This window comes from Prionailurus bengalensis, chromosome E4 (genome assembly GCF_016509475.1).
Source record: "Prionailurus bengalensis isolate Pbe53 chromosome E4, Fcat_Pben_1.1_paternal_pri, whole genome shotgun sequence".
In the NCBI taxonomy this organism is placed as follows: Eukaryota; Metazoa; Chordata; class Mammalia; order Carnivora; family Felidae; genus Prionailurus; species Prionailurus bengalensis.
In genome coordinates this window covers 21,307,093-21,322,051 of record NC_057360.1, presented here as the reverse complement: position 1 = coordinate 21,322,051, position 14,959 = coordinate 21,307,093, and the positions used below count along the sequence as shown (strand labels likewise).

Sequence of the window (14,959 nt, the reverse complement as noted above, 5' to 3'; positions counted from 1 at the left end):
ATTTTTCATTTTCTGTTGTGGGAATTCAGTATTTGCTTGTGGATTGCTTCTAATCTCATGCCTCTAGGGGAGAAGATCACATTTAACATGTTTCCTTTTCTTATTCTTGGCCTTTATTGCCATAGATTTAGAGTCTGGATCAACATTAGAAGGGTACTGAATGGCACAAGTGAAGGATGACAGAGGTCAGTCATACTTAGGGATGAGCAGGGGGATGGAGAGGTTTGAGAGATGAGGGCTGTTGTAGTATAACATGAAAGGGAAGAATTTGGAATCTCAATGAATTTCAGAGGGGAATGAAAGAGGAAATTAGATGCAAACACTATTGAAGATTACCCCTAATACCATTTTAAAAATAGGAAGATTCAAAGATGACATATTGCCTCTTTGTTTGGGGGGGGGGGACTTTTTTCTTAATTTAATTTTTTTATTATTTATTTTTATTTTATTTTTTTAATATGAAATTTTTTTGTCAAATTGGTTTCCATACAATACCCAGTGCTCATCCCAACAGGTGCCCTCCTCAGCACCCATCACCCACTTTCCCCTCCCTCCCAACCCCCATCAATTCTCAGTTTGTTCTCAGTTTTTAAGAGTCTCTTACAGTTTCCTCCCTTCCTCTCTAACTTTTTTTTCCCCTTCCCCTCCCCCATGGTCTTCTGTTAAGTTTCTAAGGATCCACATTAAGAGTTCTTTGGATACATGTGATTGTACCATGGATCATGCCAGAAAGTTTGGATTTAGCAACTGATGCAGTATTGAGTCTAGCCTCTTCTGTTTATATCACAGAATTATAAATCACAACAAATGGCTGTTTTCTGCAGCAATCTGAAAAATCTGGGCAATGCCTTCATAGTATTAATGTGCCACCTAGTGGTTCAACTTGCACATTCTAACTATGTGATTTGGGATTTTCAGTTAATAAATGTAAATATTCATTTTCCTTTATAAAAATGGCCGGTTTTCTAGAAACACCTCCAACGTCCACTTACAGTAAATCCACTAGTTCATGATACTGATACTGCTCATTTTTGTGTGTTTATGAATTTATTATAAACGAATTGACAGCAGTCATTATTAGTATAATTTCCCTGTGGTTTGTTATATTTTAAAGCTTTTTAGGTATTTGGAAAACAAATCATTGGTTTTTATTTTACTTGGGTATTTCTCTGCAGTGAGGGTTCATGTGTCTTGTGCTGGTATGGTGAAGGAGAAACCAACTGAAAACTTGCTGACATAAGATCTAGAAAGGCAGATTACTAAAAGAAGATGTAGGACACACTTGATAGAATTGGTTTGCTGACTTCTACCATATAATAAGCCCACAATTAGATATACCCTGTGTGCTTATTTCTGGTAAACTTTATAGCCTCACATCCAAATTAAAGCTCCTAAATTCTCGCACACATGGACAGTTTAAAAATAACAACAATAAATAGGTGCTAGTTAGGGAATGCTTCCTATGTGCCAGGTATTGTGCAAAACACTTTATATAAATGATCTCCAATCCCCACAAAAGCCAAGGTTAGTATTATTATTCCCACTTTAAAGAAGAGGAAACAGGAGTGCCTGGGTGGCTCAGTCAGTTAAGCATCTGACTTCGGCTCAGGTCATGGTCTCTCGGCTCTTGAGTTTGAGCCCCTCATCGGGCTCTCTGCTGTCAGCACAGAGCGCACTTCAGATCTTCTGTCTCCCTCTCTCTGTCTGCCCCTCCCCTGCTTGATTTCCCCCTTTTCTCTCTCTCTCTTTCTCTCTCTCTCTCAAGAATAAATAAATATTTTTGAAAGAAAGAAAGAAAGAAAGAAAGAAAGAAAGAAAGAAAGAAAGAAAAGAAAGAAAGAAAGAAAGAAAGAAAGAAAGAAAGAAAGAAAAGAAAGAAAGAAAGAAAAGAAGGAAGGAAGGAAGGAAGAAAGGAAGGAAGGAAGGGAAGAGAAGAGGAAACAGGTTCAAGGATTTAAGCTAATTCCCCTTGACCTCACATAGCCAAGAAGTAATTGAGCCTGGAGGTCCTTGGTCAAGGTCTCCTTCACAGGCCTGAAGCCTCTTCTGTCACCATAGAATTAATTATGTTTCCCTTACTCATGGGGAAAATGGCGTCAGCAAATACCCGCTTTACTTAAAAAAACTCAGTAACAGTTGAGCCCATAAGACAATTAAATATACATAAATGATACTATGTTTTATTATATATATTCTCTCTATATAATTTAAAAATCATAGAGCAAATAAAGGTGCCCCACTTCTGTGATAAATCCCTCTTTCCGGAATACAACTGTTTGTTGTTTAAAGTTACCATTGGAGAATTAGAGGAGCCTGCCCTTCGGGCCCAACACAAAGTCACAGAATATTAGTTACATGTTAGCACTACTCAGCTCAGTATCTCTCTCTTTCAGGCATTGACCTGGGCTTGCTCAGTGACACTAGCTGTGGACATGAGTTTGCCAAGGCTTCCCACCTGTGGCCAAGGGCTCAAACACAGGCAGATAATACCTTAATGCTGTTTAACAGTCCCTGGGGTAGAGAATAAAGGGGATTGTAAAATTATCCCTGTGATTTTCTTCTGTGCCCTCAAACTTTTACCTCGTTGGTTAAGATGAAATCCTACAGTCCAGTCCTAGGGAATAGAGTCTTCCTGATTTGGACAGGGTTCCAAAACAGCAGCAGAGCCAGGCCTCTCTGCAAAAGCCCATTCCCATTCTCTGCAACAACTGCTTCAACCAAATTCCAAGTCTTGTCTTCTTTCCAGAAGTTCTTAAGTAGGTTAACTTCACACCAGAAGAGAGTATGATCATTGCAACCGAAGTTCTTAGAGGTTATAGTCACCATTAATTTGAGTATATATGAAGATTATTCTGAATAAAAAATAGTGATCATCCATAAAATCACTAAGTGTGGCATTTTCTAGATAGAGGACATCCATGTTTTATCCCTGTACTTGTTTAGCTGAGAAAGCAGAGCAGGTCTTCAGCAATGCCTCTTTTCTCTGTAGGTTTAAAGAAAGTCTTCTACTTCCTTGTGTTCCCTCATTTCTGCTTATCCACTAACAGCAAAGAACATAAATTCTAGATTTACTTGTTTCTTCCCTCTTGACACCTTCCCATAGAAAACCAGAATAAGGATACATTTACCAGGTTACAAATGTTTTATTCACAATTTTATCAGCACAAAATCTGGAACATTCCCAGAATACTGCTTTCTCTTGTTGGGGAGGGAAGATTATCTGGATATGAGCTTTAATAAGAGTATAAATGGCGGGATGTTAGAGCTAACTGTACACATGCATGACTCAGAGATTTCTCTCTCTCTTTCAAAAAGAAAACTATACTAAAAAGATCAATTAGATATTTGTTTTGACCAAACAAATGCTTACAGGGGGCTAGAGCAATACTAATTATGCATACTTTACCTCTATTTGCAGGTGATAAAGAATGCCATAGTTGAAAGCATTGAATACAGAAGACAGAATCCGTCTCGTTGCTCGGTTTCTCTTAGTAATGTTGAAGCAAGACGATTCTTCAACAAGGAATTTCTAAGCAAACCTGCAGCATAGTTTGTGTTGTGGAAAGGGTAGCAATTTCTGAAGCTGAGGCAGTTTGAAATGCCATTACAACTGGATTTGAAAACACAGTATAGATGTTAGTACTGATCACAAGAGACTGGCTGATACTCAAAGTTGAAGTTACTTAGCCGCGTGAGAATTATACTGTTATAAATTTGTTAGGTTGGCAGATGATGTGATCATGTAAAATTATGCTCAGCTACATTCTCTGTCAGTATGAATTTCCTGATGCAAATGTAGGGACATACACTGTCGCTAAGACATTCCTCACCAACTATCTTATGTGTCCTCTTTTTAAAAAATTGTTTTCTTTTAAGAATCTTTAACGGTTCAGTCTCAATAAGTAAGATTTCGCATTGTGTGTAAATGTTATTCACTGACTGGATTTATTCATACCACGAGACAACACTATTTTTTATTTATATTATGCATACATACATACATGAAATAAATACATCAATATGCAATTAGCATAACAGATTTTTTGTTTATTTTTAATGGGGTATTGCACTGTAAACTATGAAACATTCTCAGATTCAAAGGTTTCAAACACAAAAGTTGTTAATCTTAACTGGTAATGTGAAACGTATCATTTTAAATCATGGTTATTTTTCTTAAAGGAGAAGACATGTAATCTGTTGAACAAATGGTATGCATTTATTCATCAAGTAGAAACAGTAACTTCTTCTAGTTTAATATTTTACTTTGTCGAGATTATCTTGGACTGTTTGCCCACCAGAGAACAGTTGACCTCAGAGAAAAATCCAGAAGAGTAGCACAGGTTGTATCTGGAAGTCTTGGCTTAGGGACAGTCTGTATCGCATGACAGTGGTTTCTGTTCCCATTGAACTGCTAAGGTTCAGGGTTGGTGTAAACCTAAGGAGAAACCAACATAGTAAAGAAACTCACCTGTCTTGGTTATCTTGGTTATTGTCAGTCATCTCCACTGGAATGTAAGGTCCTTGAGGGTGGGGACTTTTGTCACTTTTGTCCACTGCTGTATCCCCAGATGCTGCAGCATGTCTGATGATGTGTACTGGGCACCAATTTCTTGTATGCATAAATCAGCCAAGGAAAGAATGTTCCCTTCTTCTTTGTTATTGTTTCTTTATCTTTCCTCACACGTATGAATGTGAATATAAGGTGATCGAAAAAAGACAAATGAATAGAGAACATAAAGAAAGGTAATTCAAAGAAGGAAGAATGAATGTCCAATTTTTAGCACCATTTATTGAAGAGACTGTCTTTTCTCCATTGAGTATTCTTGGCTTCCTTGTCAAATGCTAGTTGATTATATATGCTTGGGTTGATTTCTGGGCTCTCGGTTCTGTTCTATTGGTCTCTTTGTCGGTTTTTATGCCAGTACCATACTGTTTTGAGGACTATAGCTTTATAGGGTAGCTTGAGGTCAGGATGTGTGATGCCTCCCGCTTGGTTCTTTGGATTTCTTTGGCTATTCAGGGTCTTCTGTGCTTCCATATAAATTTTAGGAGTGTGTTTTCTACTTCTGTATAAACACTACTAGAATCTTGATAGGGATTGTACTGAAACTATAGAATCTGGTAGTATTGACATTTTAACAATATCAACACAGGATGTCTTTCTATTTATTTGGATTTTTTTTTTTGCATCAGTGTCTTATGGTTTTCAGAGTAGACATTTTTTTACCTCCTTAGTTTACTTCTAAGTATTTTATTGTTTTTGATACTACTGTAATGGGATCGATTTATTTCTTTTTAAGAAAATGTGTTGTTAGTGTATAGAAATGCTACTGATTTTTGTATGTTAATTTTGTATTCTGAAACTTTATTTTTTTTTTAGTTTTTTAATGTTTATTTTTGAGAGAGAGAGGGAGAGAGAGAGAGAGAGAGAGCGAGCAAGTGAGTGGGGGAGGGGCAGAGAGAGAAGGAGACACAGAATCCAAAGCAGCCTCCGGGCTCTGAGCTGTCAGCACACAGCCTGACGCGGGGCTTGAACCCACAAACCGTGAGATCATGACCTGAGCCGAAGTCAGATGTTAACCAACTGAGCCACCCAGGCGCCCCTCTGAAACTTTATTTTGTACACTGCAATGGAATTCATTGATTAGAGCTTTTTTTTCTTGGTTGAGTCTTTAGGATTTTCTGTATATAAAATGTCATCTGCAAAGAGACAGTTTTACTTTTTCCTTTCCAATTCTGCTACCTTTTATTTATTTTTCTTGCCTGATTGCTCTAGCTACAACTTCTAGTACTATATTGCATAGCAGTGATAAGAGTAGACACACTTGTCTTGTTCCTGTTCTTAGAGGAAAAGCTTTCAACCTTTTACCACTGAGTATGTTAGCTGTGAGTTTGTCATATATGGCCTTTACTATGTTAATATATGTTTCTAATTATGCCTAATTTGCTAAGAATTTTTATCATGAATAAATGTTCAGTTTGTCAAATGCTTTTTCTGTGTCTATTGAGATGATCATATGTTTCTTTTCTTTCATTCTGTTAATGTGATGCATCACATTGATTGATTTGCATATGTTCAACCATCTTTGCGTCCCAGGGGTAAATCCCACTTGATCATGGTGAATGATCCTTTGTATGTGATGTTAAGTTCAGTTTGCTAGGATTTGATTGAAAACTTTTGTATTTATATTCAGCAGGATATTTTTTGATCAGCCTGTAGTTTTCTTTTCTACTAGTGTTCTTTTCCGGTTTGGTATCAAAATAGTACTGGCCTCATAAAAAGAGTTTGGGCGTGTTCCCTCCTCTTTGATTTTTTGAAAGAGTTTGAGAAGGATTGGTGTTAATCCTTCTTTGATGTTTGGTAAAATTCACCAGTGATGCCATATGGCCCTGGGCTTTTCTTCATTGGGGGATTTTGGATTACCTATTCCATCTCCTTACTAGTAATTGGTCTATTCAGATTTTCTATTTCTTCCTGATTCAGTCTTGATAAGTTGTATGTTTCTAATAATTTTTCCACTCTTTCTAGGATGTCCAGTTTATTGGCATATAGTTGTTCATAGTAGCCTCTTACGATCTTTTGAATTTCTATGTTATCGTTTGTAGTGTCTCCTTTTTCATTTGTAATTTTGGTGATTTGGGCTTTTTTTTCCTTAGTTGGTCTAGCTAAAAGCTTGTCAATTTTGTTTATTGTCTCAAAGAACCAACTTAATAGTTTGTTTAATCTTTTTTAATTCTGTTCTACATTTCATTTATGTCTGCTCTAATCTTTATCATTTCCTTTCTTCTGCTAACTTTGGGTTCACTTTGCTGTTCTTTTTCTAGTTCCTTGAGGAGTAGAGTTAGGCTGTTTATTTGAGATCTTTTTTGTTTCTTAGTGTGTTTATTGCTATAAACTTTCTTCTTAGAACTGCTTTTGCTGTGGCTCAAATTCTGGTATGTTGTTTCCATTTTCATTTGCCTCAATCTTTTTTTTTTTTAATTTCCCCCTTTAATTACATCTTGGATCCATTGGTTTTCATTAGAATGTTGTTTAATTTCCATGTGTTCGTGCATTTCTAGTTTTCTTCTGGTTGTTGATTTCTAGTTTCATGCCATTGTAGTCAGAGAAGATACCTGGTATGATTTCAATCTTCTTGAATTTGCAAAGACTTGTTTTATGGCCTAATGTATGGTCTATCCTGGAAAATGTAATGTCTTTTTGATATATTGACCTTTTTCATTATATAATCACCTTGTCTCTTTTTACCTTTTTAGTTTAAAGTCTATTTTGTCTGACATAGCTACCCTGATGTTGTTATTGTTGTTGTTGTTGTTGTTGTTACCATTGCTTGAAATTTCTTTATCCATCTGTTCACTCTCAGTCTGTCTTGATCTTTAAGGCTAATTTGAGTTTCTTATAGTCAGCATATTATTAGATTTTTTTTTTAATTCTTTCAGCCACTCTTTGTCTTTTGATTGGAGAATTTAATCAGTTTATGTTTAAAGTTACTATTGATAGATAAGGACTTACTATTGCCATTTTAGTAGTTATTTTCTGGTTGTTTTGTAGATCCACTGATCCTTGTTTCTTGTCCTGCCACCACCTTTTTTGTGTGTTTTGATGTCTTTGGTATTGGTGTACTTTGACTTGTTATTTGTGGTTTTGTAGGCATGCAGTTACTATAGGATTCTCCTTTGTGGTTATCATGAGGCTTATATAAAATAGTGTAAACTGGTAACACCCTATTTTAAACTGATACCACTTAACTTCAATAGAATTCACCAACTTTGCACTTTTACTTCTCCTCTCCCTCACATTTTAGGTTATTTTTGTTACAATTTACATTTTTTTAAATATTATGTTGTAGTAATGGTTATTTTTACTAATATTGTTATTTATTTTTATTTTTTTAACTTACAAACTAGAGTCTTAAATGAATTATGCACTATACTATTACCATTTTCTACAATCTATGACAATATATTTACCATTACCAGTGAGATTTATACTTCTTTTTTAATGTTTTTATGATGTTAATTAGCATGCTTTTCCTTCTACTCAAACACCTCCCTTCAGCACTTCTTGTAAGGCAGGTATGGTGGTAATAAACTCCCTCAGCTTTTGTTTGGGAACGTCCGTATCCCTCTTTTGTTTCTGAAGGACAGCTTCACTGGGTATAAAACTCTTGGTTAACAGTTACTCTCTTTCAATATTTGAATATGTCATTCTATTCTGTCTTGGCCCCTCAGATTCCCGTATAATCCCTGTGGTGTGAAGTCAGAGAAGGGGCTCCTGCAAAGCAACTCACAGTGCTGGGGGTTGGCGGGGAGAGCTGTGGCTGGTTGTCTCCCTAGGTTCTCTTTCCCCACTGGAGGAACCAGAGAGGCTCAGGAAAGACCTCTCTGCATAGTGTTGCACTGGTCTTTGGAAGAGGCAATTCAGTCAATGTGTAGCTGCCTCCCCTACCCTTCTAATGTGATCTGTCTTGGTCTCTGTAGTGCGGGGGCAGGGGGTACTTTAGCACTACTCCTATGTTCTAGGATTCTCAGTGGTGTCTTGTTCTTGAATAATTGTTAATTGTCCTTCTTGTGAGGGGAAGAAAAGGAGCATCTTGTGTTGCCCTCTTGATGACATCACTCAATTTTGGCCTTTAAATCTCATTATTTACAAAAAGAAACCTAGGCTTTTTGGAGAAGTGGCTGATTTCAGGGCTGGGACAAGAAAAGTATAAAATAATCTTAGACCATTTTATTTTGCCAGAAAGCAAGGAAGTGCTCAAGGAATAATAGGAACATGTCCAAAAGACACAGAATCCAGCTTGACTGACTCCCTTTGGGAAAATTGAGCATTAAAATAAATAATGATAATAACAGATCATAATCTGTTGGCTATGCAACAGATCATAATCCCATCGAATAATATAGGAAACCATTACTGTATCTTGATGAATAAATATGTTGATAAATAATAAATAATCTCAATGTTTATTAATTACAAAGTGGGAAAGTAACTTTATAATGGAAAAATCTGGCAGAATAATCAAAATTATCATCAGCAATTGGACAGATTGAAATCCTGCACACCTGACAGGATGCAATGGGAATGGTGCAGCATTCTCCTGTGATAGTCCCACAGAGACATCACCTCAGTCTGTTCATGAGTAAATACCGGGCAAGCCCAAACTGAGGGAAACTCCAAGCATAATTGCCTGTAATCATCAAAAGTATTATGGTCAGAAAAATCAAGGAAAAACTAAATAATGGTTCTGAACTAAAGAAAACTAAAGAAACATGACTGACAGTTGAAGACAGTGTGTGATTCTCACCTGGATTCTTACTGTTATAAAGGATGTCATCAGGAAAATTGTTGGTATCGATGTTAATATCCTGGTTCTGATTGTTGTATTGTGATTATATAGCAGATTATCCTTATTTGTAGTAAATACACATTAAAATTCTCAGGGTGATGAGATATTATGTTGGCAAGTTACTTGCAAATGGCTCACAAAAGAAAAAAATATTCTCTTCAAATTCTACCTGCAACTTTTCTGTAAGCTTGACACTGTTTTGTTTTTTGTTTTGCTTTAATTTGAGAGAGAGGGGGAGTGTATGTGAGCAGGGGTGGGGGGGTAGAGTGACAGAGGGAGAGAGAACTTCAAGTAGGCGCCATGCTCAGTGTGGAGCCTGAACCAGGGCTTGATCCCACAACCCTGGGATCATGACCTGAGCCAAAATCAAGAGTCACACACTCAAACCAACTGAGACACCCAGGTGCCCCTCGCTTGACACTATTTCAAACTGTTAAAAGTTCTTAAAGCTTTGGCAGTAGGCTCTCAGAAGATTCTCAAATAATTAAGGAGGTTTTACATGAGTGGATTCCTTTTCATATCCACATTTTCTTCTTTTAACTCTTCTTACACCTGATGTATGCAAATTCTACTTACCTATATTGAATAAAGGCCAGCAAAATAAATCATAGGCTAAAAATTCTATAAAATTGCTTTCACTGAATATTCTTTTAATGTTTACTTATTTTTGAGAGACAATGCCAGTGGGGGAGGTGCAGAGAGAGAGGTAGATACAGAATCTGAAGCAGGCTCCAGGCTCTGAGCTGTCAGCACAGAGTCCGACACGGGGCTTGAACTCACAAACCATGAGATCATGACCTGAGCTGAGGTCGGACGCTTAACCAACTGAGCCACCCAGGTGCCCCAGCTTTTGCTGAATATTTTAAGGAATAGAGCTTTATGACATCCTAATGATTTTTGTATTTCTTCCATTACTTTAATACCAAAATGATAAATCCAGTTAGGGCCACCAATGGCTGCATAAACATTAAAGCAAAAAAATAAGCAATAGTCGGTAAGAAAAGTTTTGTTGAATAGAAAAGTTCTTTTGGTTGAACACTTTGAAAAGTGCAGTTCAGCAGACATTTATTATGTCCCAGTATGTGTAAGATGCCATGCTTGGTTCTGGAGAGAAACTATAGCAGGCACTGTTGGTGGTTGGCCAGATCCCTGTTGCCTGGTTGGGGCCCCCTTCCTCCAGCTGCTGTGAGTATTGGCTTCTAAAAGCCCATCCCTGCAGCCTTCTCCTGAGAATTGCCTTCAGCTGAGGAGATATGCTGGTGCTGTTAGGACTTCCTCCTGGAGGAAGCGTGCAACCAATGACTAATTGATGTAGGGCTACAAAGGGCTGCCTTATCTCAGGATGGGCTGATTGTCTGATGCTTTTCCTGCCCAAAGTTCTCCCAAGGATCAGGCTGAGGTAAGAGTACACTTTTTGTGTAGCTTCTCTCCTTTATTGTTTGTCTAAGAGTACTCCTTCAACGTATTACTTACATGGGGCACTTAGGTAGCACAGTTGGGTAAGTGTTCAACTCTTGATTTTGGCTCAGGTCATGATCTCAGGGTTCGTGAGTTCCAGCCCCGAGTCAGACTGCGCTGACAGCATGAGCCTGCTTAGAATTCTCTCTCTCCCTCTCTCTGCCCCTCCCCTGCTCATGCACGCTATCTCTCTCAAAAATACCAACTAAAAATTTGAAAAAATAAGTTAAATTACTTATGTAAGAACCTTCATCTCAGTCTCTCTCCCTAGAGAACCTGACCTAAGGCAGATACCAAAATGCATAAGACTGGATTGTTTTAGAGGTTACAAACTGGTCAAAGAAAAGAACACCTATAAGATGACAAATGCCAAAAATTATGTTTATACAAATTGCTGTGAGGGTGATTCATGAAAAACAGGTTAATTAGGGGGGACACCTGGGTGGCTCAGTTAAGTGTCCGACTTCAGCTGGGGTCATGATCTCATGGTCTGTGAGTTTGAGCCCCACATTGGGCTCTGTACCAACAGCTCAGAGCCTGGAGCCTGCTTTGGATTCTGTGTCTCCCTCTCTCTCTGCCCCTCCCCCACTCATGCTCTGTCTCTCTCTGTCTCAAAAATGAATGTTAAAAAAAAATTTAAGGGGTTAATTAGGGAAACTTTCATGGAGAACTGGAATTTAGATTAATTCTTAAAAGGTAAGTAGAATTCCAAGTAGGATTTAGGGACAAGTATTTCTCTACTGGAGCAAGCTTAATACCTCCTTGTCGATTCCGTATCCCTCTATACATCTTAATATCACTTTAGGATTTGTTTTGGCATCAACCCACTGACCTGTATTAAGTTCATGAACTCTAAACCCTTAGAATATTTTGACAAGTAATTTTCTTTATATGTTGCAACAAGTTAAATCTAATTAGATGAAATTTAATGGTCATGAATGGAGAACCCTATACCGGAATCCAATAAACCAATAATGCAGTGGAAAAGAAGTATGACATCAAGGTTTTAGGGTAGACATGGTCTAGAATATCTAAGGAAAAATGACTTGAGAGCAGGGGTGGGGGTGTGACTAGAAACAGTGTCTTGAATCCACTGATAAGACGTTTATTCAGATTCTTCTATATACTATGTGTTAATTCGGGAACCACTTAACACACAGGCGGTAGAGCCGTTTAAAGCTATTGGCTTCAAATATCACAGTCTGGAATGAAAATATATATCCTATATGTTGCCACTCTCCCTTCCAGAATACTTAACTGACCTAGCCATTGAACCATCCTTCTTCCTGATGAATCTGGACGAAGTTGTAGATTCCTGCTGGGTACCGCCCCAGGTCATTCATACCCATTGATTAGAATTGGCAGGAATTGAAAACCACTACCAGGTTTCTTGTGGAAGAGGAATTACATACTGTGCAGCTGTAAATAGGGGGAAAGTTTCTACCAGTTAGGGAATGGAATACAATCATGATGTGAATAAATTCCTTGTCACTGGAGTTACCCACCTATTCACAGAACATGAGTTCAAGAGATTCATTTGCTAGGTGCAGTGGGGGGCAGTTTAGGTGGACTCATGCCTCTTTCCAACTCAGAGTATATAAAGCTGTAGCTCTGTTGGCACTTTAATCAGGATGTTTGTTCATCTCTGAAGAGAAATTTCATAGATCAGGGGAGCCTGGGTGGCTCAGTCAGCCAAGCGTCCGACTTCGGCTCAGGTCATGATCTCACGGTTCATGGGTTCGAGCCCCGCATCAGGCTCTGTGCTGACAGCCTGGAGCCTGTTTTGGATTCTGTGTCTCCCTCTCTCTCTGCCCCTCCCCCACTCACGCTCTGTCTCCTGTCTCAAAAATAAACATTAAAAAAAATTTTTTTAGATAAAAAAATAAATTTAAAAACTTCATAGACCAGATACCTGGTTGGAAGGAGAGATTTTAGGCAGAGTTCTAACCATTACCATGTGTGCTGAACCCCACCATGTAAGTTATTGTCTGTACCTTAACAAAGTGACTTTTAATAACCTTCCCTTTCTCCGTTTTAGCCTGAGCTAATTTCCTCTGTTCCCCCACACTACACTGAGTGAAGATGCAAAGCAGATAGTAACTATAATGACTAGATATTAAAAATATTATTGAAAAAAGAAGCTAAATGTAGCATGGCTTATGAAGCTCTTCATATCCACACAAACTTCTAGGCTGATTTCTGACCACTCTTTGCCTGCTCCAGCTGAATGAACTTCGCGTGTGCTTTCTCATACTCCGATCCTTAATTGCATTTTTCTCATTAACAATTCCTTTGGACAACTTTTTTCTTCTGGATTGTTCTTCTAGATCCAGTGGAAATGTTCTTTTCAGTGAAGCCTCAAAGTCACCTTTGCAGAGTTAAGCATGACCCTCTGTGCTCCCACCCCTGTGCCTTTAGATCAGCCTTACGTTCTCTGTTTCCACCAAAGAAACAGCAAACCCATCCCAGGCCCAGTTTCTGATTTTCATCAGCCAACCTCTTGTTTCATTAATTTCTGGCTTAAGTATTAGCATTTATGTCATGCTCACTAAGGCCAAGTGCTATACTAAGCCCTGTAAAGCATCAAAGGAAACAGTGGTAACATTAATCAGCTCTAGGAGAATAAGGTTAATAGAACAATCATATCTTTATTTTAAACAAAAACAAAAAAGGGAAAAGTCTCTGATAGGAGACACATTGGAATATACCCTCTGTTGACTAGAGCACAGGAGTCTAGTGGCTCAGTGTCCTTACAAGTGTCCCCGAAGCAAGTTTCATCAGCCCCCCAATCCAGCCTTCATGCTGCTACAGAGCCTCCTTTCCAAAATGCAAATGTGATTGTCATCCTCCCGTTGAAATCTTTTCAAGCCTTCCTCATTCAGTCCAGGAAAGCAGTCACAACACTACAGAGACACCTAGAGCTTGGGGCTGTCTGGTTTCCACCTACATCTTTAGCCTTCCTTTCCCCCCTCTCTCCCATCACACCCCTATGCCTCTTGCAATCTGCATTCCGTTCACCAGTCTGCTTCATTCTATCTCGCAGCCCCCCCCCCTGCCTTTATATTTACTGGTCACTCCATCAGCAATGCCTTCCCCATGAAAACATATCTTCATTGGGAGTCCTAGAAACATCACCTCCTCTGTTGGGTACCTTCCTCACTTCTTGAGGCCGACTGAGGAATTCAATTCTATGTTCTCATTCGCTTTATAATACTGGAATTACAACTTTGATGAGGATACATTCCCTATGCTCCTGGAAAAGGACCTGGCACACAATTTTTAATGCTTTTTGAGAAGAGTTTGACAAGAGTGTTTTAAATTAGTGACATGTTTGGGGCAGGAAAGAAAGGGGGATTCTAGCCTCAATCTGTTTCCATGGTATAATCTGAGTATATGGAGGGTATAAACAAGTAAACCTAATAGTCTTTGTCACTGTCATGGATTCTTGTGGGAGAACAGGCCTCTCCCAGTGTCCAAGCCTGCACCTACACAAAGGACCTCATCACTCTGAACACACATATCTTGGCACTTAAAACCTCAGTTGGTGGGGCCCGGGGTGAGGGAGAACTGCAATGAGAGACACCTGGGAGCCCTGGTTCGTGGAAGGCAGCAAGTCCACATGGGACCTAATGGGACCCTAATGGGACCAGATGTGAGGCGCTGCCTCAGAATCTTCCAGGTGTGAGCTCCCTCAACATTAGATTCAATGTGGGTGGTTGGGTCTGAGCCCTAGTTACACAGGCCCGGGAGGGTCCACGCTGCCTACTGCATCTAAAGAGGGACAGAATGCACAGCACCTGCAAGGGCACTTCAGGGTACTCAGAGATCTGGGACAGAGTCTAAGTCTGGAGAGGCCAGTTCAAAGGAACAGCTCTTAGGGGACAAGACATACACCTAATTGCAAGCCCAGTAACTGGGGAATATTCTCCCTGAAGGAACAGATCAAGGCAATTCTGTCTTGCAGGGGGGCAGGGGGCAGGAAGGAGAGACTAAGTACTCTAACAAGAAACACGTGGGAGTGCTGGTTATGGGCAAATCCCGGGACCCCATCAGGCAGGAATACGCTGTCGGCATCCTCGTAGAGATATTTGGGGAAGGGGACCCCTCCACCCTATAGGCTATGTAGGGAGTTGAGGCCCAGCACAGGAACC

General features: G+C 39.1%; 1 protein-coding gene across 3 annotated transcripts in view; it reads left to right on the top strand.

Annotated features, from left to right (window-relative positions):
• PLA2G4A (phospholipase A2 group IVA) overlaps positions 1–4,032 on the top strand; it is a 166,758-nt gene extending 162,726 nt beyond the window's left edge. For all 3 annotated transcript variants that reach the window (XM_043569009.1, XM_043569010.1, XM_043569011.1), the window contains one exon: positions 3,419–4,032. In XM_043569009.1, the coding sequence (XP_043424944.1) occupies positions 3,419–3,550 (132 nt within the window). In that variant the 3' untranslated portion in view covers positions 3,551–4,032. The remainder of the gene's footprint in view (positions 1–3,418) is intronic.
• The last annotated feature ends 10,927 nt before the right edge of the window (positions 4,033–14,959 follow it).